This window comes from Procambarus clarkii, chromosome 18, assembly GCF_040958095.1.
Source record: "Procambarus clarkii isolate CNS0578487 chromosome 18, FALCON_Pclarkii_2.0, whole genome shotgun sequence".
NCBI lineage: Eukaryota > Metazoa > Arthropoda > Malacostraca > Decapoda > Cambaridae > Procambarus > Procambarus clarkii.
In genome coordinates, this window is record NC_091167.1 from 28,759,338 (window position 1) to 28,784,969 (window position 25,632).

At 42.7% G+C, this 25,632-nt stretch overlaps 1 protein-coding gene and 2 non-coding genes across 4 annotated transcripts; 1 reads left to right on the forward strand and 2 right to left on the reverse strand.

The window, feature by feature from the left end:
• Positions 1 to 4,814: 4,814 nt before the first annotated feature.
• Positions 4,815 to 4,886, reverse strand: TRNAD-GUC (transfer RNA aspartic acid (anticodon GUC)). Its single transcript has one exon. It is a non-coding gene; the product is annotated as a tRNA-Asp (tRNA).
• A 498-nt stretch (positions 4,887 to 5,384) lies between these two features.
• On the reverse strand, positions 5,385 to 5,456 carry TRNAG-UCC (transfer RNA glycine (anticodon UCC)). Its single transcript has one exon. It is a non-coding gene; the product is annotated as a tRNA-Gly (tRNA).
• A 998-nt stretch (positions 5,457 to 6,454) lies between these two features.
• LOC123754357 (pregnancy zone protein) lies at positions 6,455 to 25,121 on the forward strand. 2 transcript variants are annotated; one of them, XM_069326435.1, is made up of 27 exons: positions 6,455 to 6,614; positions 7,899 to 8,074; positions 8,179 to 8,420; positions 8,849 to 8,965; positions 9,942 to 10,096; positions 10,494 to 10,590; positions 11,601 to 11,816; positions 12,953 to 13,096; positions 13,741 to 13,944; positions 14,027 to 14,206; positions 14,966 to 15,140; positions 15,602 to 15,748; positions 15,912 to 16,009; positions 16,128 to 16,188; positions 18,145 to 18,265; positions 18,521 to 18,749; positions 19,920 to 20,125; positions 20,204 to 20,286; positions 20,695 to 20,813; positions 21,422 to 21,572; positions 21,777 to 21,910; positions 22,246 to 22,354; positions 22,442 to 22,711; positions 22,807 to 22,958; positions 23,069 to 23,281; positions 24,207 to 24,599; positions 24,782 to 25,121. In XM_069326435.1, the coding sequence occupies exons 1-27, from the start codon at positions 6,514 to 6,516 to the stop codon at positions 24,815 to 24,817; spliced, it is 4,329 nt and encodes a 1,442-aa protein (XP_069182536.1). In that variant the 5' UTR covers positions 6,455 to 6,513; the 3' UTR covers positions 24,818 to 25,121. The 2 variants fall into 2 exon arrangements, with proteins under 2 accessions (XP_069182536.1, XP_069182537.1); XM_069326436.1 differs by having other exon boundaries at positions 20,701 to 20,813.
• Positions 25,122 to 25,632: the final 511 nt, after the last annotated feature.

Sequence of the window (25,632 nt, forward strand, 5' to 3'; positions counted from 1 at the left end):
TATATTCTAGCTTGTTTTTGATCATAATTTGCCTGCTTCTATTTTCCCTTCTTTCTTGGACTGCTTAAATGTTGTATTGCTTGTTCTCTGCACATGCCAGCCTGGCAACTCATCCTAGTATGTCACTTTAGTTGGTATTGCTATGTTTTTCTTTTTTGGACCCTACCTTTTCATATTTTTAATATTTTCTGAAACTTGTACCCTTTCTACTCGAATTATAATTGTATTGTATATATTCAGCTCCCTCAACACGTCAGGATAGTTTTAATATAATTTTATTTAAAATTGCATGTTAATAATTTTGATTGGATTGGACTTGGCAGGTTTTAGTCATCCTAATGATGATAATGGAATTACCGATTGAAGTTAATGAAACTACTTTTATGGCTGTTATTTATCTGATCAAAATATAGGTATTGGATTATTTTTTTTAGATCTTTCAGATGTTGATACCTATTACTCTTATTTTTTTACAGGAGTCTTTGAAGATGGGAAAGAAAGGTACCTGATAGGTGTTGGTAAGTCGATTATCATCACCTTTTCTTATCCATTAAAGTAATATTTCAGTACATTTTTTTCTCTAATAGATATTCTCAAATATTGCTCATAATTTGTTTTGCTTCGGTTAAATTTCTTTGTAGGCGAGTGTGTTCACATTTTACAATTTTATTTACCGCTTGAAATATTTCTGCTCTGAGGATATTGTTGCTGTTAATACCCTGTAGTGAAGAAAAGCAGTTGTCTATTTCCATTTTATTAAAATTAATGTTTCTTGCAGATAACATAGGAAGATGGATCGCGTTGAAGCATCACTTGGTATGGCATTTCATGAAGGAGGCGGTATAATAATATTTCATCAGTTTTACATTTTTTGTGGTATTTTTGGTATCATGCTTGGTATCAAAATATAAATATATTTATATTTTGTAATTCGGCACTATGTACGGTGGTTTCTTTTGCTTAAGGATTTTAAATAAATCTCGGAAATACCTTCGATTAGCTTTAATTAAACTCCTACAAAACGTGAAAGCCAGTCAAAATACTAAAAAAAATATCGAATTGACATTTATAGTACACAATAAAAGTAGTGAAGATAAGAAATTAGGTGTAGCTAGGGGCAATGGAGGTTATACAAATGTCCTCTGCTCTTGGGGTTCTGGGAGTTTTCCCCAGGCCGGGCTTGTCTTCAGAGCTTGGGTCCAACAACCCAAGTAGAACTAATGGCAAAACAGGCTCCATAGCTCCAGCTACGATGGGATCAGACCCTGCTTCGTTCTCCCATTTTCTAAGTTTGGACGAGACAACCCGTTCTCACAATAAGCTGTTTAGAGCAGCTGCCGCCCTCCCCCGGACCCATTCATCAATTTTAATTGATTACAAAACAATTAAAAACTTCGTTGATAATTAATATTATACCAAATTCTATAGTTTAGGTTCTGTTGGCGATTATTTATATTTGAAGTACGTGGGGTGAAGCATTTATAGAATTGTGGTTCGAATAGAGGACGTGAGCGAAACAGTTTCGGTAATGTTCAGACGTCATTAGTCTAGTCGTGTGTAAACCACATTTCATTAATAAACAAAGGCCAAAGTCCATTCCATGCACCCGCCAAACCCCTTGTTTATGAATGAAAAACTTTACACACGACACAACTGATCATTTCCGGGACAAGTGCTTCGCTGACGACTTTCGAACGAACTACAACACTAAATGCTATACCAACGTACTACAGATACAAATAATAGGCAACAGAACCTAAACACCTAACAGTGGCTAAATATGCTAATATATTATAACTTATATTTGAAAAGTTCTGGTTTGAACGAATAGAACGTTAAAATTGATAGGTACGTCTTTGGGGTCGACGGCTGGTCTAAAGACTGGCTGGTGCCTGGGGGGCAACACTTGGGAATGACACCATGACCAAACACTGGTAGTGAAGGAGCAAAGGGACATGGCGACATACCAGTCACAGGTGACGGATTGTGGAGAGAACGAGCCAAGGACCAGGCTAAGAGTCTGAGAAGTAAGAGCACATCGGGAATCATAGTGGATATGGGGCCCCTGATACAGGGCAGCAAGGAAGGCAGAGCGTGAACCAGCACAGAAATTTGGTGCATATTTCCAAACGGTACTTAAGGAATCCTACTGCAGCACTCTTTCCAATTGTTATACAGGCTGCGACTTACCCCAAATATTGTCATCAATTTAAGCATATTGTGTGTACTTTAAATCTGCATTTTTGTAATATAAGAATATTATTACATAGCCTAACTATACATGAAATTAAGTTACCAAAAGAAGGCACCAATATTGCAGTTGCCTTAGTTCCTGGGGTTCAGGTCCCCGGGGCTCGGTCCCTGACCTGGCCGCGGGGACCCTAACAAACGTCCATTAAAGATAATGGAACAGTATTTACCATTATATATATTAATAAAAATGAAATATACGGTGGTTGCTTATTTGTTACATAAATTTGCACATTAAAACCATTAGTATGCAAAGGGGTTTGGACATACTAAGGATAATTCAGTTAAATTATTGATAGGTTTAGTGTGGTAAACTACTAAACCAGACGTAAGCTAACAAGCTATATATGACTTTTAGTAAAACACTTTGCAAACACTACAATATTTAGGTAACGCCTAATGGTTGAAGGCATCGTTCAACACTATTTAGTATTTAGTAGTTAGAATAACGGCAAAACAAAAAATTGTCTATAGCACTGGTCAGGATAAGAATGAGATTGGATGTTTGTACATTAGTGTTTCAAATATTTTTGACTGGTGGGCAGGAGTGATATTAATCTAAAATTGTTTATTTCTGTGAGACACGCACTTTTGTGGGCTGGGATTAATCCAACCTTTTTAAGAATATCAAGGCTCGGGGTTAAAGTGATTTGCAGTAGAGCCGGAGATAAACACCAATTCAAATTCAATTCAAGTTTTCTTTATTATGCACCCCATACCCATCCCGTGGGCGGTGGTGTAAAGGATTAGAGGCACATAAACGTTTCAGGAACTGAACCCTCTAGTTCGTTTAGCTAAGCAAATAATCTTTTGACGCTAGTGACAATTATTAATGTTATATATACACATACATGTACATATATATATATACATACACATTCAATCGCCTACACAAATACACACATCAATAATTTTTTGTATCACAAGTGATTCAACAAGAGGCTCACAACAGTCTTTACATCTCTGGGAGTCCCACAGTTACTAGTCTTGCTGCTCACCCACCCAACTGGGCGGCAGCTTTACAGTCATGTGCATGCTGCACCTACAGTCAGCAAATTTTGGTTACATCGCTAAGATTTCGGGCAGCACATCATTATGAATGAAGTACTTACACATTTCTTGGACACCATTGATGGTGTTATCTCTGAATTCCGCGATTTTTTTCACATTGCAGTATATAATGTTGCAAAGTATGCGAATAGTTCTGCTGACAAGAGTTTACATGTAGTCAAATCTACATCAGCAGATGTTACAAACTCCCAGAGGTACTTGTAGCCGAGCCTAAGCTTAGCAGTGGTGGTAACATATAGAAGTCTGCTAACCTTATTGGATGACCCATAGACGTGCGGTACTTCCTGCATAATAGAATGATGATAGATAGAGGAACTGGTATGAATTTCACTATGCCTCAAGGTAAATGAGGACCGGAGGTCCATTATAAATAGCCATTTTATAATGGAACTATCTCTAGTGGCCTGGACGAGGACAGGAAGCCGGCTAAAGTAATGGACAATAAATTGGTAATTAATACAGTAGAATTAGAATGGTAGCCGGGTGCAGTTACAGCCTGGCAAAAGGCACAGGTATAGTACACCATGCAGGTTTCTGGGTAAGATTAGATCAAGGTTCCTTGGATTGGATTGGAAAGGTTTCCCTGAGGTGGGTTACTGGGTGTTCCGCGGGGTCCCACTGGGCGAGGTTGTCTTCATTAGTTACTTTATAGGTCTTACCACTGCCAGAGCCTCTACAGCTGTGTTGATACACCCTTAGCATTGATTGCGAACTTTTTGCAGTTTGTAAAAAGGTTTCTGCCTATTTCTAGTCAAACTTTCATTATCATAAGGACTGGACTTATTTTTTTTTATACAAACACGGCAGCGTTCATAAAGGCGATTTTCTCGAGCAATTTTTTAATTTGACACAAATGCCTCTGTTGTTTACACCAGTATAACTTTCCTTCCTACTCTCTAAGCTGCTTTAGTGGGTCTAAGATCTGAGCCAATTTTCTCCACTCTACGTCTTCGCTTCTCTAACACGATTCAAGCCAACCTACCCTAGCTTAACCTAACCTTTCCTATTCTATCCCACCCTAATCGAACGTAGCCTATCCCAATCACGACTAACGCAAATTAAAGATAACGTATGTTTTATACGAGAAATGTACGTGGTGTGTGACGTCACTATGTCATAATTTTATCCCGGCTCAAGTTTTAGTGTTCCGTGGTCTGACTTTTTTTGGTCTGACGTCTCCTGGTCTGACGTCTGTTGGCCTGACGTCTCCTGCTTGAATTTCGTAGTTCAATTTGCCCAGTAGTTCATCGACCACGATGATAATAGACCTTTCTATCTGTATGGTACGTAGCCCTGTGCCTAATATATAGGAAAAAGATACTTCTGGATACTCGTGGCAAAACAGAATATTGGTCGTAAATGAGCGTCTAGGTATAAACATGCATCCATAAAGCCAGTAGCTTAGTTTATAGTATGCTGACATTATTTCATCAGTAAAACAAAAATTAGATGGATATTACATTTATTGTATAGCAAATCCATAAAAGAACTATCTCCCCGGCGGGGAATCGAACCCCGGTCTCCCGCGTGACAGGCGGGGATACTCACCACTATACTACCGAGGAATCTGACTAACCGCGTTGCAATAAGCTTAATTATAAAACACAAATGCTAAAAAATAATTTTAATTGGCAACAAATACATTTTGAATTTGTTTTTATTTATATACAAGAGTTCTATTCTTGTACAGCCACTGACACGCTTAGCGTTTCGGGCAAGTTCTTAATCCTAATTTTCCCCGGAATACAACCCGCCCCCAAATTGTTTAACAACGGTTTACATATACACTATTCTCCTAATGTATGACCTATTCTCCTAAGCTCATGAACTAGCCAAAAAATCTACCTTCAAAGACGTTGATTGTAACCTTGGAATTGTCTATAAGCAATAACACTGAAGAACTTCAATAGCAACTGAAGCACATTTTTAAAAGTAGAGGAAAATAAGAAAAAATAATGTACAAAGTTTTATGGTATATAGGAAAAGCAGTATTGTGTTTAGTAACAATATATTTATTGTGTATCTCATACACAGGATTTTAGCTAAAGCAAATAAAAATAGTTTGCGATGGCCGGGAATCGAACCCGGGTCAACTGCTTGGAAGGCAGCTATGCTCACCACTATACCACCATCGCCTGTTGCCGGGTGTTGTACACACATTATTCATCTCAGTTTATTCACTCACATTGCTATATAATAATTCAAGTATGCATAAGAATATAATAATTACCAGAAAAGGTAAATGAACGTATCCCGTGTATGACGTCATCGATGACGACGACGCAATTCAAGTATACTTAAGAATAAAATAATTACTAAATAATGAACCTATCCCGTGTATGACGTCATCGATGGCGTATTCGTTGGGATCGTTCCGGGTTATACAAAAATATACAACGTGTCGTTGACGTGAAATTTTCGAAGAGCAAAATGCAAATGTTGTTTTGTGTGGCACCCTTATGGGCGGGGCTTGCTACCTCACCTGCCCCGGGGGGAGGGGGCCCATGAAATCACTTTTGGGTCTTTGTTTGGAGGCCGGGTTGCAGCCTGTTCTCCAAACAAGGACACAAAGTCCGTATTCCATGCACCCGCCAAACCCCCTGTTTATGAATGGACAACCGTCAACCCGTCCTAGACTCACAACTGATTTCGTTCGAACACTTCCGGAACAAGTGCTTCACTGACGACTTTTGTTCGAACCACAATGCTGTAAATGCTTCACCCACGTACTACAAATACAAATAATCGCCAACAGAACCTAACCACCTAACCTGACCTATGACTAAATATGCACAATATGAAAATATATAATAATATTAATTTATATTTGAGAAAAGTTCCGTTTTGAATGAACAGAATGTTAAAATTGATGAATACGTCCTTGGGGCCCACTGGATGGAATGGATTTGGTCTGAGGACGGGCTGTTCCCTCACAGACTAGAATGATCCGTATTTTGTACACAAACATTGTAATCCCGATATGGTACCTTATTTTAATAATGGGCTGAAATTTGGGCTGTATGTTTTATGAGGACAGATTGCTTGAGACACCACAAGTTGTTGACGAAGAGCTGGACACCGCAGAGATGCTCGACTCTCCGAGCATGAACCAGTCAGTCCCCAGGTTCGTGGTCACTAACAACAACGTCCCCAAGTGGCCAACACCGGCAGTACTTATAACCTGTTGACTGGATGCTCGCGTTACCTCACACAGCCGTCAGCATGGCTGCTACCTACTGGGTCTTTCCTCAACTGCTGATATGGCTCCTGGCTCTAGTCCAAGTCTGTCCAGGGTGGGTTATTATTATCTTTGTTATGCAGAATTATTACTCGTTTATACGTTTTGGTGCAAGTTTTTTGAGTTGTTTTGCGCTTTCTCGATGATAGTAAGGACGGAAAGGTCCAGTAGCGCAGTTGTCAGCTGATTCTGACCATAACAAAGTTCTCGGGTTAGATTCTCACGGGAGAATAAATTTATGGACACGTTTCTTTAAACCTGATGCCTCTGTCTGCCCTGCAGTAATTACGTGCCCGGAAAGTTGGTCACTGTTATGGGTGCATCCTTGGGAAGGTTTGTAGATTGCCAGGTAATGGCTTCCTGTCTTTACGATGGCGACAGGAAACAGATCTACTTTCTTGAAATTAGGCAATTAAGGAAACTGGAAACAGGCCCGATAGAAAAGGTCTTCCGGACGGAAGGTTTTAAGTTACTCCTGGATAAGGTAGACTAGCTTGGTGAAACAAGAACTAGCTGCAAAAAGTCGAATATCTTTCTCCTAGCTAGTTGGTATATAAATTTGATAATTGTTGAATGTGAATTAAGGCTCGTGCTCTGATAGTAAACATTGGTTTACTGAGAATTATATGAACTATACGTAATGTAGCATTTTCCTTGTAAATTTATACATATGATCTTTATAGTGTATATTTGAGAAGGGGAAAAAACTGCCATTACTGAGCATGAAAATGATACATAATGGCTTAACTAGTGAGCCTTGTGGTAATCACTCCACCTACAATATTGTCTTAAAGAAAGTTGTGTAATCTCACTTGGAATGTGAGAACCGTGTGTAGGCGGCTCTGAGCTAATGACGCATGCTGGTGCTGTGAACACAGCCCGTTGTCCTAAGGTTTCCCAACGTCAAAAAAAACGCTAAATATAAAAGTCCTCTCCTACCCAACCAGAGGACCCAAAACGGAAAACGATACAATGTCACTTTCGCGAGACCCTTCCATTTTCTAATACGAAAATATTTGGACTAGAGTAACGCATACGAGAGAACAGCTACATTCTTTGAGGACAAGTTGTCAATGATGCAGTGCACCTGAATGAACGACTCGCAACCCAAACTCTAGTTGTATAACTTTTTCAAACACTTGACAACGTTAGCATTTTAATGTTAAAAATTGCTAAAATGTGAAGATAAAGATGTATGAACAACAGGAGGAAGTAGTTGGATATCTTTTAGCTTTTTCCACTACTACTACCCGGCTTGGTCTTCAATTGATACTTCTTGTACTGCTGTTATCTTGTTGCTGCCTCGCCCCCACATGCTTAACACGGCTACCTTCCTCAGAGGCTACGTGGTGACGGCGCCGCAGCGATGGTCTGGCGGGCTGGGCCAGGTGTGTGTGGTGGTCACAGACCCAGTGGCACCGTTTGGCCGCCTCTCCCTCACACTGACGGCTCCTGACCCAAACACCTCTCGTAACATCACGCTCAATAACCCTACCACAATAGACATCCCTCCAGGTTTGTTACACATACTAGGAGAGTACAATATTTATCATGGAATAAACCCGATTGGTTTTTCTTAAGCATGGTAGCATGTTACCGTTATGGATTAATTTTGTCAGGGAGGTGGTCGACTTGTGTGAATGTGAGCGTGAAGGCTGATGGTGCGTCCAACACAGGAGAGCTGATGGTAGAGGGGCAGATTAGTGGGGCGAGAGTGAAGCACGCCGCCTCCGTCACTTTCACCTCCACCCGCTACGTCACCTTCATACAGACGGACAAGTACCTCTACCAGCCTGGTGACACCGTCCGCTTCAGGATACTTACCGTCTTCGGTCCCTTCTTCAAGGTGTCGACACAGTGGGTGGGTAGAGTGCTACAGTGTCGGCCAGGCGGGGGGGCGGGCTGGCTGGCGGGTGATGGAGCAGAGCACAAAGTTAGGTGACGGGGAGTAAACTTTAACAACTCTAGCAGTTGCATATACAGTACAACGGTACATTGCTTTAAAATACTATAGTTTGGTAGAGTACTGCGAAGTAGGTTAAATAATTTTGATGCTTGGTTTATTTTATACTAAATTTTATTGTTTCCTTAAGAGATTAAGCATGCAGTTAGACATTGCAAACGCTTATTGAAGGTTATGTCGTAAATATAAAGAACTTAAAATTAATATAATTAAACGCATTTTACTTTAATTTCCTTGTCATCTCCTTGATATTGTATATACCAGTGGCTACTAATATAATTAGTGAGGTTGTTGCTCTGCTCCTGAGGACTAATTGGTTTGTCTAGTACCCGGTGGTGTGGCTGGAGGCGCCGTCTGGGACCCGTGTGGCGCAGTGGACACGTGTTGACAACACGGGCGGCCTCGTCCACTTGGTCTTCACCCTCGCTGACGAGCCCCAGCAGGTAAGCAGTCATTACATCAACTAAGATTGTATTCTTTCCGGACTACATCTGTTTACAATGCCGCATATGGCGAGACTCCTCGCAGAAGATGGCCGCCTCTCTGGTGTTCAGGAGGCAGTGATCTCCTGCGTCGTGTGGTTCTCTTGCACAGAACATGGACCCATTGAATGTCTTCATTGTAGTTGCTAATTTGATTAGCACACGCTTCAGTTACTGGATAATCAGTGCCCCAATCTCTTATAGAAGGTTTCGCTGAAACTTAGAATCGTGAAAGTTATTAAATAAAACGGCACAAATGCCAAATACACGGTCTTTAAATTGGCATCATGCAAAGCTAATTTGAATAGAGGGATAAGAGTCAAACTCGATTATAGGGCTCCCGAAGGAGCAGCCTGGCTAAAGACTTCATGGCCACACAATTACTGCACTCTATACAGCTCATAGCACTGCAATAATACAACCCGTGGAGCCGGGTTAATGATGGGTCTACATATGACATGCGAAATTGATAAGACGCCATGCCACTTGGCCATATTTACAAGAAAGTTCTATTGTGTACTGTAGATACATCTATACACGTTGCTACAACACGCAAGTCAGGTGTGTTGCTTTTAGATTCAGCTACTCTGAACAAAAAGTTGAAAGTAGCACGGTAGTGGACATGCCTCCCACAGGCGTGGCGCTCTTACTGGGTCAGGTGTAATGTCCACCTCCACTCCAGCGAATCCCTCGTCCTCTTGTCCTTAATCGAATCGGTTTCGGGTGTTCCATTGGGGATAACAGATAATCTTAAACATAGGAAAGGGAATAACATTTGTAATGGCTGTTCTAGAGATTAAGTTTAATCTGAAATTTTTTACAAATTTGTAATTTTTTCTTAAATGTTAAAACATTGCATACAATAATTGCATGGAAATGGTTTAAAATGCTTCTGGGTTCCTGGTATTTAAAACTAATAATTAAGTCTTGTCTACAGGGGCTGTACACTATATTTGTCAAGACAGAGGAAGCACAAGCACAGACAAACTTCATGGTAGAGAAGTATGTCCTGCCTCGCTTTGAGGTGACGGTGACGCCGCCCCGGTACCTGCTGGCCTCCGACGCCAGCCTCGCCCTCACTGTCTGCGCCAGGTACTGTCACTATGTATTTGTTACTGTCACTGTTACCGCCCAGTAACTGATCTGAAAGTTTTCAATGTCTAATATTTACCAATCCTCACAATCATCCTTTCATGTTGAGTATTTCTTGATCAAAATATAGGCTAGCTAAGGCACTTGGCCACAAAATGATTAACTTAGATTTGAGTGTCCAAGTGTCCAGCAGTCTTAGTGCCAACGTTAATTCCACACTTCAGAAGATGGTTATATTTTAGTAATACTAAATCGGACACTTTTCTGTCTTTACAACTTTGAATATTTTGAGAACAAGGTTTATCAGGCCTTTGGGCAATAAATCCTACAAAAGTTCTCCATTATTTAAAAGTAGATCTAGTTTAAAAAAAAGTGAGTGAGGATGTTGTTGGGTCAGGTACACCTTCGGGCAGCCTGTGCGGGGCGGCCTCAGGCTGGAGGTGACCAACGGGCTCTCCAGGAAGTGTCGGGCCAGCCTCGTCAAGACGGCTCCAGTGAGTACTACTCTAATACCCACAAACTGTCAAAAATTATAAACTCTTGATGCTTAAAATGCATTAACGTCGTAAAAAGTAGAAATTTTGCAATGGCTTCATTCCTAATGTTTCAAATTGTCCTACTCAAAACTTGGTAAGGTGTTGCCAGATACTTTAAATTTTGTCGCGCTGTAAATAAGAACTTTTATTGTGTAGAGCTCAACTGAGCCTCTAGATGATTACCTGAAGCTATTTTGCTTACATTGCTCTAAGCTAATGGTCACATTAGTGACGGTTTTTTTCCCCTACCAGAGACCCAAGTGGGACCCTGGCCCTTCACATGGTAGATAAATATACTCCGTTAGCGTACGACCAGTGCTAAAAAGGGAGCACGGGTGGAAACTTGGTACCCAAATGGGCCACAGGGACGTTAACAATTTGAGTAGTTGACAAATGACATGCATTAGGACGTGATGTGGGGCGGCACACTCTCTACCGTTTCAAGTGTAGATATGATAGAGCCAATAGGTTCAGGAACTTCTACACCAGTTGAATGACAATTGGAAAAGCGGGACCAAAGAGCCGAAGTGGGGGGGCCCCCCCCCGCAAGCAGAACTAGGCGCGTACAGATGCGCAGGGAGGGACTGATAATTCGCCTAGCCAACTATGACCCACCAGTATGTTAAAATTGATGAATGCGTCTGGGAGGACAGCCGCGTGTTTAAACAGCCTAGTGTGAGGACGGGTTGCAACTTGTGTAAAGCTTTGCCGACTTTCTCGATGCCTTTCCGGTTGGGTGGTAAATTCACTCTGCACCGCTGAAGCGGGCCAGGTTCTGGCTCAGATCCTCGGTAGGCCAAACAGAACTTGTGGCTGATGTGACCCGTTAGCTCGGAGCAAGATGGCTTTAGGAAGGCAATGGGGCTCTACCACAAAGATGTATAGTTACTTTGCTGATTTTTTTTTTCTGAAGCTACTTCAATCGTATTGAACAAGCTTCAGACTTAATGAAGTGTGTGACTGTTCAGATACAAGGGTGCAGAGAGGTGGTGGTGAAGGCAGAGGAGCTGCTGCTGGAGGAGTGTGGAGCGTATAGTGTGACGGGGGAGGCGACGGTGACGGAGGCCGGGACGGAGGTGACGGCGGTGGGCACCACCACTCTTGCCGTCTCGCGGTCACCAGTCGTCTTCACTACACGCTACAAAGACCAGTATATGAAGCCAAATCTTCCCTTCACTGTCCAGGTGAGGCTGTTGAACCCACTTGCATTTCTTCTTATAACTTGTTAGAGCGCGAAGTTTACCAATCGGGTTACCCCTGAGTAAACCTTGACTAACAGTGGTACCAATGCACATCCCTGTAACACAGTACTTGATAGCTAGTCCAACCACTTGGCCTGGACGATAGAGCCGTCCTGGACCTAAAGTAGATTGTCGACTTGAGAATGGTCCAGGACGGACCGAAACATCGTCCCTTCACCTTCTAGTGTGTGGTCTGGTCAACATACTTTAGCCACGTTATTGTGACTCATCGCCTGCGTCGTAGGCCTGGCTTGTAGATTTAAAAGTTTTGGGATTTGCAGGCGTGAATTATTTTGAAGTTAGTCGTGGAGTATGACCAGGCCTTTGAGGACGGAGTAGCCCTTAGCACAAGTCTGAGCCCTTGTAGGGTAAGGTCGTGTTATAACGTTCACTGGGTTATGTGGACTGTGCATTGAAAATGATTAAGTGAGAAGTACGAGATGAAGTCGGTCTTTTGTCATCCAGGCTGATACTGATTGAAAACGGTGCTAGGCAGAATCCCGTTGCTTCAGGTTTTCGGTTGAATTTACGACCTAGACTCCCGGTTTGGTGCTTTCTTTTGATAATTACTTGCTTACGACCTCGACTATGAGTTGCCAAACTTGTATCGCGCAGATTATCACAGATGTCACTGGCGATGTCACTCAAAGCAATATTTATGCATCACTGATGTCACGGGTGGCATTGGTGATTTTTGCCGTTACTGGTATGCTTTCATGAGAACGGCTAAGTGGGGTCTGCTACAGCCTGTTGTCAATGAATATGCACTGGCAACTCTACAGAAGAGTAGACAGCGGTGGCACCATGTAGCTTCGGCCGGGAGCTAGTTAATCCGTAGACTTAGGAAATCATACTAAGTTGCCACCAGTGTTAATCCTTGCTACTGGCCCGCGTGTGTAACAAAGGCCCTCGCTGATCTGATCTATGGTCATCGGCCCACCTCTGAAAACGACAGTACTATTGGTGGGATAAAGAAATTAACAGATTCGGGTTATTTGTAAGTACTAAAAACCCTGTCTGTAAAATTAAACTAATCTAGGATTCCAACTTGATAATGACTATCACTGACCTGGCGACAGGTGGCAGCAGAGTTGCCTGACGGGACGCCGGCTGCAGGAGTGAAGGTGGAGGCGTGTGCTGCCGGAGTGTGCACTAACTTGTCCGCGGCCCTGGATGGCTCCATCACACTCGTTCTGCCATCATACAAGGCTAACAGGATCTTTGTAAGTACTCTCAACATATTTTAAGCAAACATTGACACGGGCAAGTTAATTGCATAAACATTAACTGGTTAGGTCACTAATAGTTGCAGACTCCTGCCTACATGAGCAGATAGACTATAACACATGGTAAACTAAACGCAAAAGTATAGTCTGCTAAAAAAAAAAAAAAAAAAAAAAAAAAAAATCTAGAAACTAAATTTAATATTCTGCACGCTAGTAATTGTTAACAAAGATTTAAATGTTTTCGTGGTTCTATATGAAAATGGGAGTAAAGTTGTATATATAAATTAAAGAAACTGTATATGCGATAAATGTCTGGCCATAAAATCTGTAGTTCGCTGGTTAAAAGCTTGCTTGGTCTGGGTGTTCCAAGCTTCAGTGATCTCGGCAGTTGCTGGAGATTGGTTAAAAAAAATAGTTTACTTGCAGATTATCTTTTACTGGTTCTATGCAGGCAATGAGTCACAATAACGTGGCTGAAGAATGTTGACCAGACCACACACTAGAAGGTGAAGGGACGACGACGTTTCGGTCCGTCCTGGACCATTCTCAAGTAGATTGTCGAAACGTTGTCGTCCCTTAACCTTCTAGTGTGGTCTGGTCAACAATTTACTTTTTTTCATCATAATATTTTCAACTTGCAGATGAAGACGTTAATGTGCAGTGCCAGGACAGACTCTTCAGAGTACTGGGTGGACATAGCGCACTACGTGTCTCCCTCCAACTCCTCCCTACTGATACACGTCCCTGGCGGCCGTCTCCGCTGCCTCTCCGGCTCCAGCCTTACACACCATCTCCCCGTCATGTTCTCTGCCACTAACCTCACCCGCGCCTTCATTAATGTTCAGGTACCTTGACCAATCCTTCCTCGTCAGTCTCCACTTACGGGTTGTACTGAGCCATCCGTGGTAACGCTGACCTTCCTTCCAGGTCGTATCCCGCGGCCGGATACAGTACTGGAAGACGGAAGAGTACGCTCTAGTGCCAGGTGTCCTGCCCATCAGTGTGGCGCACCTGGTGGGCCCTCTGCTGCCCTCTCCCCCGCACACTGTGAGGGGGCTGCTACACCTGCCCATCACACTCCCCTATACCGCCTCGCCTAGAGTCAGTGTAAGTTCTTGGAAATATCACAAGGTTAAAATTTTGCTTTAAATATGTACCTTCCTGGAGTAACTAATCTTTTTATAACAAACGTGATTCAAAAAGAGGCTCGAAACACACTATACAAGGCACTTTACATGTACGGCGAGTCGGTTACTAATCTTGCTCCACACCCACCCAACTTGGCGGCAGCTTAAAGCAGCTAAAGTCATGTGCAGGCTACACTTAACACGTGTATAAAACTACAGCAAGAAGATGCATTTAAAATAGTACAGATAGTCTAGTCACTTGAACACGATCTACACATAATAAATTTAAATCCACTGTTGTCCTTGCAATCGAACTGGTTCTGTGGTGATGGCTGACATCAGGGGAGGGGGAGTGCTCGAATACCACGGGTACCGGCTGGGGGAGAAGGATCTTAGTCGAACGGGAGTTTGTACTCTCATTAGGACAAGTGCAGTTTTTGTAGATATTCTCACTGGTCCCCCACGAATATTGCAGTCATGTGAACCAAACTTTCTGGCTCTCATAGAGCACAGTTCTCGGTAATTTGGAGAGAGTAACGTTTAGTGAGAAGTGTGGCGAGTACATGGTGCGTTACACACAAATCGCAATAGCGTGATGCATCAATGAACAAATCCACAAGGGCCATGACGAGGATTCGAACCTACGTCAGAGATCACAGACGATGCCTTAATCGACTGAGTTACGACATGGTAAAAAGAGTTGAAACCAGAAGTTCTACAGTGTGTGTGTGTGTTGCAGGTGTTGGTGTGGTACCGGAGGGAGGACGGGGAGGTGGTGGCGGACACCAGGCAGCTGGAGGTGGACAAGTGCCTTGCGAGCGGTGTCAACCTCGCCTGGTCGTCGGCTACGGCACAGCCACGAGACACCACCACACTCGCCATCTCCTCGGCTCCACTCTCTCTCTGTAGCGTCGGTCAGTCACTTGTCAAGCAAAGATTGTGTTAATTTGTTTTTCTATAGATTTTTAATGGCAGCAGCGCTGCATTCAGAAACTTCCACGAGCTACATAAAACGTCCACCTAAAACTATCCCCACGCTGCTCATTAGCACTATATCTATGTGAAACTACTGCTTACTTTATAGGGACTAGTTTATTTAGCCAGCACCTCCTTACTATAGGTTACTAGTTAGTACGTTAACATTACGTTGTACGTTAACAGTACGTTGTGCGCATGCCACTGTCTGATATATTAGCTCGTTAACTGCTGGCTATATAAAGCTGACGGCCCTATGTCCTTAGTAAAGTAAAACTTGGATAGTGATACAACATTTATAATGGCTTTAAGGCACTTTTGTAAGCTATTTTAAAGTTCGACATTGTTTGAAATCTACCGAGGGGAAAAATACTGAACCAAATAGTGATCTACCAAACAGGTGTTGTGGACAGAAGCACGGAGCTGCTGGACAAAAGGGATGATACCATCACCGTGGACAAAATATTTGAGCTCGTAAATGACTACGAAGCCTATCCGTGGGTCATCGGTCAAGATGACTGTATAAAACAAGGGGACATAAACACAGGTTGGTTAAAGACAGTTCAGTATTGATACTAAAATTTGATTTGCACATCTTTGTTGGCTAAGTTTCGTAAATGTTCTTAAAAGGTTCTAATGTAAACTGTAGCTCTAGGTAAACATTAATGCAGTTAATTTTAAGTAAAGTTACATGTGAATCACTGTTGCAGGTGCAAGGTTGAAACGGATAATCCCGAATTCTATTAGATTTCCCATCTGGCCCTTCCCAAGAGCCAGCAAGTATGTTGACGCCCTCCAGATGTTCCAGGTGAGTAGAGTGGTATGGGAGTAGCATGTTAAGGTGACCCACGTACGTCAGTTAAGTGGGCATGAGACGCCATCTTCGGTACCCAAAGTTAGCAATACTAATAATGCTATTTTTTCAGATTGCTGGATTGCATGTCTTCTCAGATCTGAAGCTGGTAGCCAGGCCCTGCGAATACCAAGGTAAAACTGTTAATTATATTTTTAGTCAAAAGTGGAATCAAATAACCCACACGTGTTAATGAACACTGATTCAAAAATAAATTTTCTGGCGACACACTCCAGATATACTCTGTAACCTATTACTTTTAACTTGCCAGCCTTTGGCACAATATACCGTTGCTCGATTCAGTCTAATTTAGTTTTTTCAGCCGAATATCCGCAAGATCAACGGTTTGTGATGAACTAATGTATCTAGAAGTACTTGACTAGTAAAAAAAATACTAGGTAGCGAATTCTGTGAATGTGCCCCTTCGTTTTTTAATAATGTATTAGACGATTTCTAATGTCCGTTTGACTTTAATGCCAATGAAGAAATGGCTCTGAATCGGATGTGCCAACTGAGAGGCTTGTGTAGGGAACCATTTTTAAATATTTTACTACTAAATAACACGTTTGCATGCCAGGTAGTGTATACGCACACATTTGAATGTGAATTATGGAAGTCACACCAAAGATCTCTTGGCGTAGCATTGGTAAGCAAAAGTGTAATCACATTTTACATTAATTTAAAGTTTACCAATGCCAGTATTAAATAATATAAAGTTGACTGCCATATAGTCAACTTTTTATGAATCTTTATTAAAAAAAAAATCCCCTGCCCTTGCAATACAAGGTTGACTAAACCCTGGTAAGGTTTGTGATCGCAGGACACTTTACATAAAGGGACATTATGTCCAATGAGTAAGTCCTAAAATTATGGTACTTGGACACCACTAGGTTGAATGTTCAAAAACTGTACTGTAACAGCAAACTGTTTACATTTTTCTATTTTGTAGAGGGGGGGGTTGAAAGGTAACGACCTTGCTTGACCATAGTTGGCCTAGTATAGCACAATCAAAAATTTAATTTATTATATTTGACTTGAGAGAGCCTCTTTGGCCATGGATTGTTAGGACAAATTAGGTTAAGTTTTCCCATTTTCTTGGAATACCATTTGGGCTAATTCAGAAATGGCAAGCGTGAACTTCTTTGGGTAAAGATAGCAGGATATTGGTGTACTTTTACATTCGTGCTGCCTTTGCTGCAAAAGACCAATGTTCTTAAACGGCTGTTCCGACGTCACCGTTCCTTTGTCATTGGTTGACTCCCGTGCTCGTATGGCGTTATTACCAGTTCACCCTTTACACCTACCCTCTGGTACGTATCCAGTATTGGCAGTTTTACATTTAGTACACTTGCGATAGTAGTTTTGCTGGGTTTCATATTAAAGTTTCCTTGAGTGAACGTGCAGACACTGCCGCTGAGAAGGCCATACGCAGTTATATTTCTCCCCCAAAAGAAATTCCTTTTTAGAATTCTACCCAGTCAATCATTCATCAGTCTACGACCATTCAGTCATTTGTCTAGCCTTATAGGTAAGGCACTGGCACCACGCGTCCAACTCTTGAGCATTTAAAAGTTTTCCTGTTCTCTGTGTGTGTGTGTGTGTGTGATAAATATCCTTGAATCTAATAACTGTTGCTCGCTTTGTAGTTTTGTTCTCGTATTGACATCTTAAATGTGGTATTTAGCGTCTTTGGACCATTCGGCGACACTGACGGTGTTACATAGTCTTCCTTTCTTGGTGCCTTTTTGTAATTACGTGCTAGTTATTTTTCATTATATTACCCAAACTTTACCTTTTCTTTCCCCCTAGTTACTTTTTATCTTGGTATTCAAAATACTTGACGGTACTTGCCACTTCAGACGCCCACCTGTCATTGTTCTGCCAGACGGTGCAACTTCAGCTTGCCATTACTAAACAAACGCCTTGTAAAACTTCTAATCTAGAATTATACGTTCTCATTGAATATCGCTATTAAATTTTAAAGGGTACTAAATTTCGTCTTGGAGGGAATTTCAGATGGTTTAAAACAGAAGTTTTTAAGTATTGGCCGGCTGTAATGTGTAATTCTTCCGAAACTCTTATCTTGACAGACGATTACATAATCCCGTTTTATGATGGAGTCGCTAGGCTTGGAGGTGGCGGTGGTGCAGCGCCGGCCGCCCCCAGGACCCACTTCCCAGAGACGTGGCTCTTTGACATCTTCCTTCTCCCGTAATTTCCTTCAATGTTTTGAATTTAATGACACTATTTGCTGATCAAATTAAGTAGAGCCATATGACTGCATTTATCTAAATCTTAAATTTTGACTTTTAAATCTTAGATTACGAATATGTTTATTAGATATTGTGAACTCGGTATATTGTACAAAAAAAAAAATAAATGTATGACTAGTTGACGCAAAATTTTTAGTGTTCACTTGTACGTAGTTATAGAAAGTTTTTAATGTACTTCTTTGGTGGTTGTCAGGTCCTCTGGTAAGAGGGTGAAGGTGCTGGAGGTCCCGGACACCATCACACAGTGGGTGGGGAAGGCTGTGTGCGTCACCCCGGGGATGGACGTCGGACTCTCCCTACCAGCCAACCTTACGACAATTATGCCTTTCTTCTTAGACTTGACCATCCCGCCCTCCGTCAAGCGTGGCGAGGTCCTCCCTGTAAAGATCTCCGTTTTCAATTACCTAAACAGAGCATTACCGGTAAGTCTTACCTAATTTAGCCCGAGGTATGTTATTTAATAATTTTGTCGATTGTAGTGCAAACTCAAATGACTTTGAATTAATAAGCAATTTGGACAGGGTTTGTACAGAGTAACGAAGTCACGACCGAAGTGCTCTATGGTTGGAAGATCGTCTGACAGAAGGCTGCTACATGGGAGAGTCGCATTTGTATGGTTTATGTATTGGTCAACAGAATTTGCATTAATCAATGAAATTTAAGTTTCATGCCCTAATCCATTGTAACAGTCATTGAGACCCTGTCGAGCAGGAGGTTTAATGTAGACAGACAATTTAGTGCTAGTTGAATAGTAAATATATCTACTGATAATAATGACGGGTTGAAATTGTCGGTAATTATGGCGGTTACCTGTATGCCTACGTGCAGGGAGGGAGCAGACTACTTGCTGTGATGTGGACCTTTAGTCAGTTCTGTGTTGAATGAATCTTTCATGCGAGTAGTAAAGACTGTCAATTTAAATTGCATAGATGATTGTGTATAGGTGGTAAAATTTACCACACTCCCTTCAGCGAGGGCGGTGGCTCTGTGTATCTGTTAAAGCTAGACTGAAGTTAGGAGGCTGGATTTGGCAAGTTGTGGGAAAGAGACGAAAGGCTGAGTAAACCCATGGTGTTGCATACACGCCAAAACCAGCACAATGCTGTAGCTTTCAAATTCCTTTGATAATTCTAACAATGGAGGGGTACCTTTTTAACAGGCTGCCTGTCCCCGACGAGGCCACTGGATATGTTGCCCTTATGGTAAACGTGGATGGTAATAGATGTGGTATTGTCTTGGGTTTTACCCTTGAGGTCGGTATGAACACTTGCATATAAGAAACCTTGACTAAAACTGGGTGAGAAGTACGAGAGAACTTTTATCTAGAGATTATATAGCGAGAGTATATAAACACGCATTGATCAAATTGATCTATTGGTAGACAGCTGTGAAAATACGCAGAGGTGGAGCTCACTTTTCCAGTGTACATACCGAGGATACTATAGTCTTGGACTGTGTACCGATCAACCAGCAGCTAGACTTTAATCGTGAAATATCGTGATGACTAATTACCCTTCCGCGCTTGACTTACCTTAACAAAAGCTAGTCCATCTTTACACACAACGGTTGAATAGATGAATTACGACTTGCAGGTGCGGGTAAGGATGGAGGAGAGTAGAGAATACCAAGTAGTGGGTGGCGGCGTCCAGGAGGGCGTGTGTGTGGCCGCCCAGGACATGGCCGTCGTCACCATCAGGCTCAACATGCTTGCCCTCGGTGACGTCAAAATAAACGTGTCCGCACACGTAGACAACACTATTCCTGGTTCCTGTGGCTCCAGGGATACGCCCATAAAAAGGTTTGTGCTTAAATGTTAGAAGGTAAACAAAGTTAACCGGTCAATTTTAATACCATGCTAATGTTTTAACGTTTTCAGTGATGCAGTAGTGAAGGCCATCAAGGTGGACGCTGAAGGCTTCCCCAGAGAGAAGACTTGGACATCTTACCTGTGTTCTCAAGGCAAGAATTGCCTAACAATTTGTCTTGTAAATTGGCTTGAGTAACTTTAACATTATATATTCGTTCTGGTGAATTGACGTTCGTCCAGTTTAAGAGCTGTTGTAAAGTGGCAGTTGTCAGTCATGTCACTGTTTTTGTTTAAGAATTTATCTAGTGTGCGCAAAATGACTTAGATTGTAGGCATTTTTAAACACGATTATAAATATAAAGTGATTAGTTAAAAGAATGACAGAATTGGTGAGAACTTCTTGATAGCGAACCCAGAGGTGCCTGGGTAGTGATTGCTAATATGACGACGGTATTTATCGAAGATGGTTGATGATTGCGTGTTGTGAAGATGTGGTCTCCATCACCCGAGCAACGCCGTGTAGCTCTTCCAATAAAGTGTAAAAATTGACTTCTTGACAGGTAACAGTAGCGGGCGGCGGGAGGTGGCGTGGACGGTGGGTGCAGCAGAGGCGGCGGTGGTGGACGGGTCTGCCAGAGCCTGGGTCACCATCGGGGGCCTCCTCGTCCTCTCGCTCCAGGCAAGCCTCTTATTCATGCTCTAATTACTTAACCAATCTCACAAACAAATGCGAGATTTTTTTATATAATTATAATGCTTGTAACTAAAATTAATACCTGCCATGAAAGCCAGATTTAAAATGCTAAAGATGAGCTATGGAAGGAACCCCCCCCCCTGGCTCTCGAAGGTGTTGCCTTGACAATTTGAGGGGCTCTTTTGCGCCACCGTTGGTATAGTGTGTGGACGAGGTCTTCTCGCTACTGAGTTTTCTTGCACATTTCCTTTTTGTAATTCACTGCCACTGAACAAAAGAACTGTTATCCAGGCCTGTGAAAGTTTGTGACTACATGACCTACCATAGATGAAAAAGATTGTTCTTGAGGTAAGAGGTGGCAGTAAACCAGTAGGCCATGGAAGGGTTCGAAATTAAAAGAGAAGAGGCATATCTTGGATCTGGACAAGAGGGGGGGGGGGGTGGTTGTTGGCCCGGACGGAATTTCCCCATGGGTACCGAAAGTGCGCAGGAGTACTTTGCTTGCCACACTTTTGTGCATTGCTTCGAAAAAGGCTTGGTAATGTTCATAGTTATAGATGAATATTAATGAATAAAAGTGAGAACCGTTCCAGAACCTGGGTAACCTGGTCCGCCAGCCGTCTGGGTGCGGGGAACAGAATATGGTCAACTTTGCTCCCAACATCTTCATTCTCCAGTACCTTAAGGCCACCGGGCAGGACACGCCAGAGGTCACGGACAGACTTGTAAGATTTATGACTACAGGTAAGAGACTAGTGGCTCGGGTGTAAGAGGGAGAATGGTGGCGCTCGTGTCGTGTAGAGACTTGTGCCCAAGCGTTCAAGTTTTTGTTCGTAAAAATGGCTTAATAATAATTTTTAAACTAATATATGAATTGTTTTAGGTTAGAACTTGCTTGAGTAAAGGCATATTTGGTAGTGACGTATTAAACGTGTGGTTGACGTGTAGGTTACCAGCGGGAGTTGTTGTACCTGCGTGACGACGGCTCCTTCAGCGTCTTCGGCAGAGCTGACGAGTCCGGCTCCACCTGGCTCACGGCTTTTGTGCTAAAGTCCTTCGCTCTGGCTAGACCCTTCATACTGGTCAGTGAGAACCTTACACAATGAACTATTTTTAAACAAAGTTGCCATGACCAAGTATAATGCGTTAATCATTATTAATAATGTCAATATTGAATGTTATCCAGTACACAATAGGGGGAGGGGGGTGTAATTTATCTTACACTGGATGAGAGGTACCCGGCAACGCCCGAGTCTCTCCTCCTTCCATGAAATACTGTATAACAAATTTACAGTTGAGACACTAAAGGTAATTTTAAAGACTGTGGGCATAACCAAACTGTTGTGTAAGATGCTGTACCAAGATGCTACAGACTTTAAATGAACCCTGTAATGGTAGTACAGTGATAATGTTACAGGTGGACGAGAAGGTCTTGAACAAGTCTCGCTCGTGGCTTGGGCGCGCGCAGGGTCCTGACGGCTGCTTCGTCCCTCTCGGCATGGTCATTCATAAGGAAATGAAGGCATGTAAAATTATAGTTCTTATTAATGGTCAAATTTAATTTAAAACTTTACAGTTGGTAATGGTTTGTAAAATGTTTCCATGGTAGGGAGGTATTGGTGGAAAAAACTCTTCTGTTCCTCTGACGGCGTATGTAATGATATCCCTGCTGGAGGCCGGCGAGGACCTCCACAGCCCGACTGTCTTGTCTGCTGCCGGGTGCTTGGCTGGCGACTCCTCTCTCTCGCCCTACACTCTAGCACTCAAGGCCTACGCTCTGACCTTGGCCCGCTTGCCTGCTGCACAGACTGCACTGCAAGAGATCCTCGACCAAGCAGTTGTCACAAAGGATTACATCTACTGGGAGTTGCCAAGCAGTCGAGGTGTGTAGTCGATGGTACTGATGTACAAGAGCCAAAAGTTCCTGTCGTGTTTTAACGTGAAGGCTTTTATCTTTATCTTTTTTTTTCCATCCTAGGGAGGAATCTGGCGGTTGAGGTGGAGACTGCTGGTTACGTAGTCTTGAGTATGATGTCACTCTATGCAGAGTGCTTCTTTCAACACTCTACTAAAATCGTCCAATGGCTAATGGCACAGAGGAATGGACAAGGCGGATTCTTTTCTACTCAAGTAAGGTTCTATTATAGTTTCTGGAAGTCTTATTGTCGAAGGCACTAAAATTACTCGTATTCACTCCTAACTCCATCTCGACGAATTGCTCATGACCAGAGTATCTGCAGGATACAGTGGTCGCTCTACAGGCCCTTGCTAGCTACGAATCTCGCCTGCGTCCTGGCCCCGTCAGTGTGGTAGGCAGAGTGAAGGCCAACCTTCTCTCTTACGACTTCGCAGTAAACGACTCTAACCAGCTGGTGGAGCAGCGGGTGACGCTGCCCATCATCCCTACCAACGTTAGCATCACCGTAGACGGTCATGGATGTACCGTACTTCAGGTACTGAATATTTAAAATGTCAATATTTGAGGTACAATTCCCTTTAACTCTCTAACAAACTTCGACACCTGCCTTAAAGAAGGTTGGGAAGTTCTAATGTCACTACCGGGGGGGGGGGGGGAAATCGAATTTCAAATGACAATATGGGATATATAGAGCTTTTGTATTAATTTGGCAGATGTAGCTATAGACTAGACTGGCTATTATTTAGTCATTCCCCATCTCCTTTAAACATGTTAAGTGATCTCGAATTAACTTCAGATTCAAACTGATATTCCTAGAGTAAAGTAACTATATTAGACTGGTGGAGGTGGTGGTAGAGGTGTGAGCCACCAGCAGTGGCCGCTCTTCTACTGTAGTGTCCGCCGGGGTGTGCAGCTGGGGACCACCAGCCAGCCTGGCACTTGGTCATGCCAGTTTCCCCGGGTAGTTTGGTGGACAGTGTTCCTGTTCAGTTATTTAACTTTCATATAATACCTTGCATAGTGGTTATTGCTTAAATTGGATGGTGAATGGTTAGGATGCAGAATATTACCCATAATCTATATCTCGCGTATGGTGACGGATACAGTTGGTTCCCTAGTTACCTTGCCTACCAGTTTCCAAAAATTCCAGGTTGGATCTGTGATCTAATTTTATTTACTGGCTTATGGCAGTTTTAGCTCCCACAAAGTTAATGGCCATTGTCTATAGTGTGATGGTTAGTTTAATGCAGATTTGGATTTGCAAGATTGCATGCATCCATAAGCACGTTGTGAAGGAGATACTCTGTGACTCGAGCAGGAGAGAAAGAGCTTTAACCAAATGTGTAAGACCATACTGTAGTAGCTCCACTTTAGAATACCGGCAGGTATTCCTGTGGCCGTGTAATAATTTCCCCGTACGAGTACACTCTTAAACCTTTTATTATACCGTTGTTTTATAGGCAGTGCTGAGGTACAATGTTGCTCACCCTGCACCTAGTGACGTCTTCAACATGACCATCGTAACCGCGGCAGACTACGCTTCTGGCTGCGTTACTCAGAACATCTCGGCCTGCGTGGCGTACGTCGCCTCAGACGCCGCCTCCGGCATGGTGGTCGTAGAGGTGAACCTCGTCTCCGGCTATGTTCCAGTCACGTCGTACTTGTCTCTCCTTAACACCGGTGTCAAGCGGTACGAGGCAGAGGGCAGTAGGGTATCCTTCTACCTTGAGCAGGTGACGGCGAGGGCGAGGTGCGTGACGGTGGTGGCGAGGCGGGAGGTGGCGGTGGGGGGCGTGAAGCCCGCCACTGTGCTTCTCTATGACTACTACAACCCACACTTCTCCCTCAGCCAGGTAAGATCACGCATATTCCCAGCTTTGAGCTGCCGGCAAGAGCAAAAATGTCTAAAATAAATTTATATTAAATATCTTTAATATAAATAGAGGTTTGGTGATGTTGTTTTGTACTCCATCACAGCCCAAAGTGTGGTCATAATGTCAAATATAGATTTATAACTTGCTATATTTCTGTACAGGATTACCGCCTGATTGCTGCCGAAGACTGCGAGTGAGGCGTTGTGCCCAACATGGTTCACTTGTCATCCAGAACGACGTTAATGTGCAGTGTGAGGCGGAGGTGCTCGCAGCCTCGCCCACGCCACACTTCTCATTATTTACATAATCTGCCTGTAACGTGATTCACTGACTGTAGCAAACGTGAGAAATATTGTATTCAGAGTTTCGAAAATCTGAGAATGGAGTAAAGTTTAGGCAGCTTTTACTAGCCAAATATTCGACGACTGCAGGCTTGTATATAATACTCTAATAATTTGCACCCGTTTGTACCACTGTTCTTCAAATAAAAATAACAAATAATATACTTTTTAAACCTTTGTGCACGGCGGCATATGGCGAGGTATTAGGGTCCTAAAGTGCGATAAATACACTCGGGATTTAAGATTTTTTTTGGGTGGTATACTGGGAAAAAATTGAAATTTTAAAATTTCAATATTTCAATAAAATAAAATTTTAGCCTCGTGTCCTATCATTGAAAACAATGATAAATGGTAAACGAACTGACTTCTCTAACACAGGCTGGTGGGGCCGGCGACACAGGCCAGTGATGCTCAAATGAATCACATTTAAGTGATGTATCGATGAGGAAAAATCGGTAGGAGCCATATGGAAGATTCGAACACTCTCGCTTGGTAGTCATAAACAAACGCCCTAGACTACTACACCACAACATGGGCAAAAGCAATGCAACTCACTGAATCCTCGAAGGTCATGAGGCTTCCATGTGGAGCACAAACGGGTTTCACGCACCGCTCTCCATGCACTCTGGCTTGTGGTCCGGTGGTCGTCTAGAGCGTTTGCTTGAGAGTAC

Coding starts and splice junctions, on each gene's coding strand:
- LOC123754357 (XM_069326435.1), top strand. CDS start 6,514: ATGCTCGCGTTACCTCACACAGCCGTCAGCATGGCTGCTACCTACTGG. Junction 11,817..12,952: donor ATCTTCCCTTCACTGTCCAG/GTGAGGCTGTTG, acceptor ACCTGGCGACAG/GTGGCAGCAGAGTTGCCTGA. Junction 23,282..24,206: donor ATGGATGTACCGTACTTCAG/GTACTGAATATT, acceptor GTTGTTTTATAG/GCAGTGCTGAGGTACAATGT.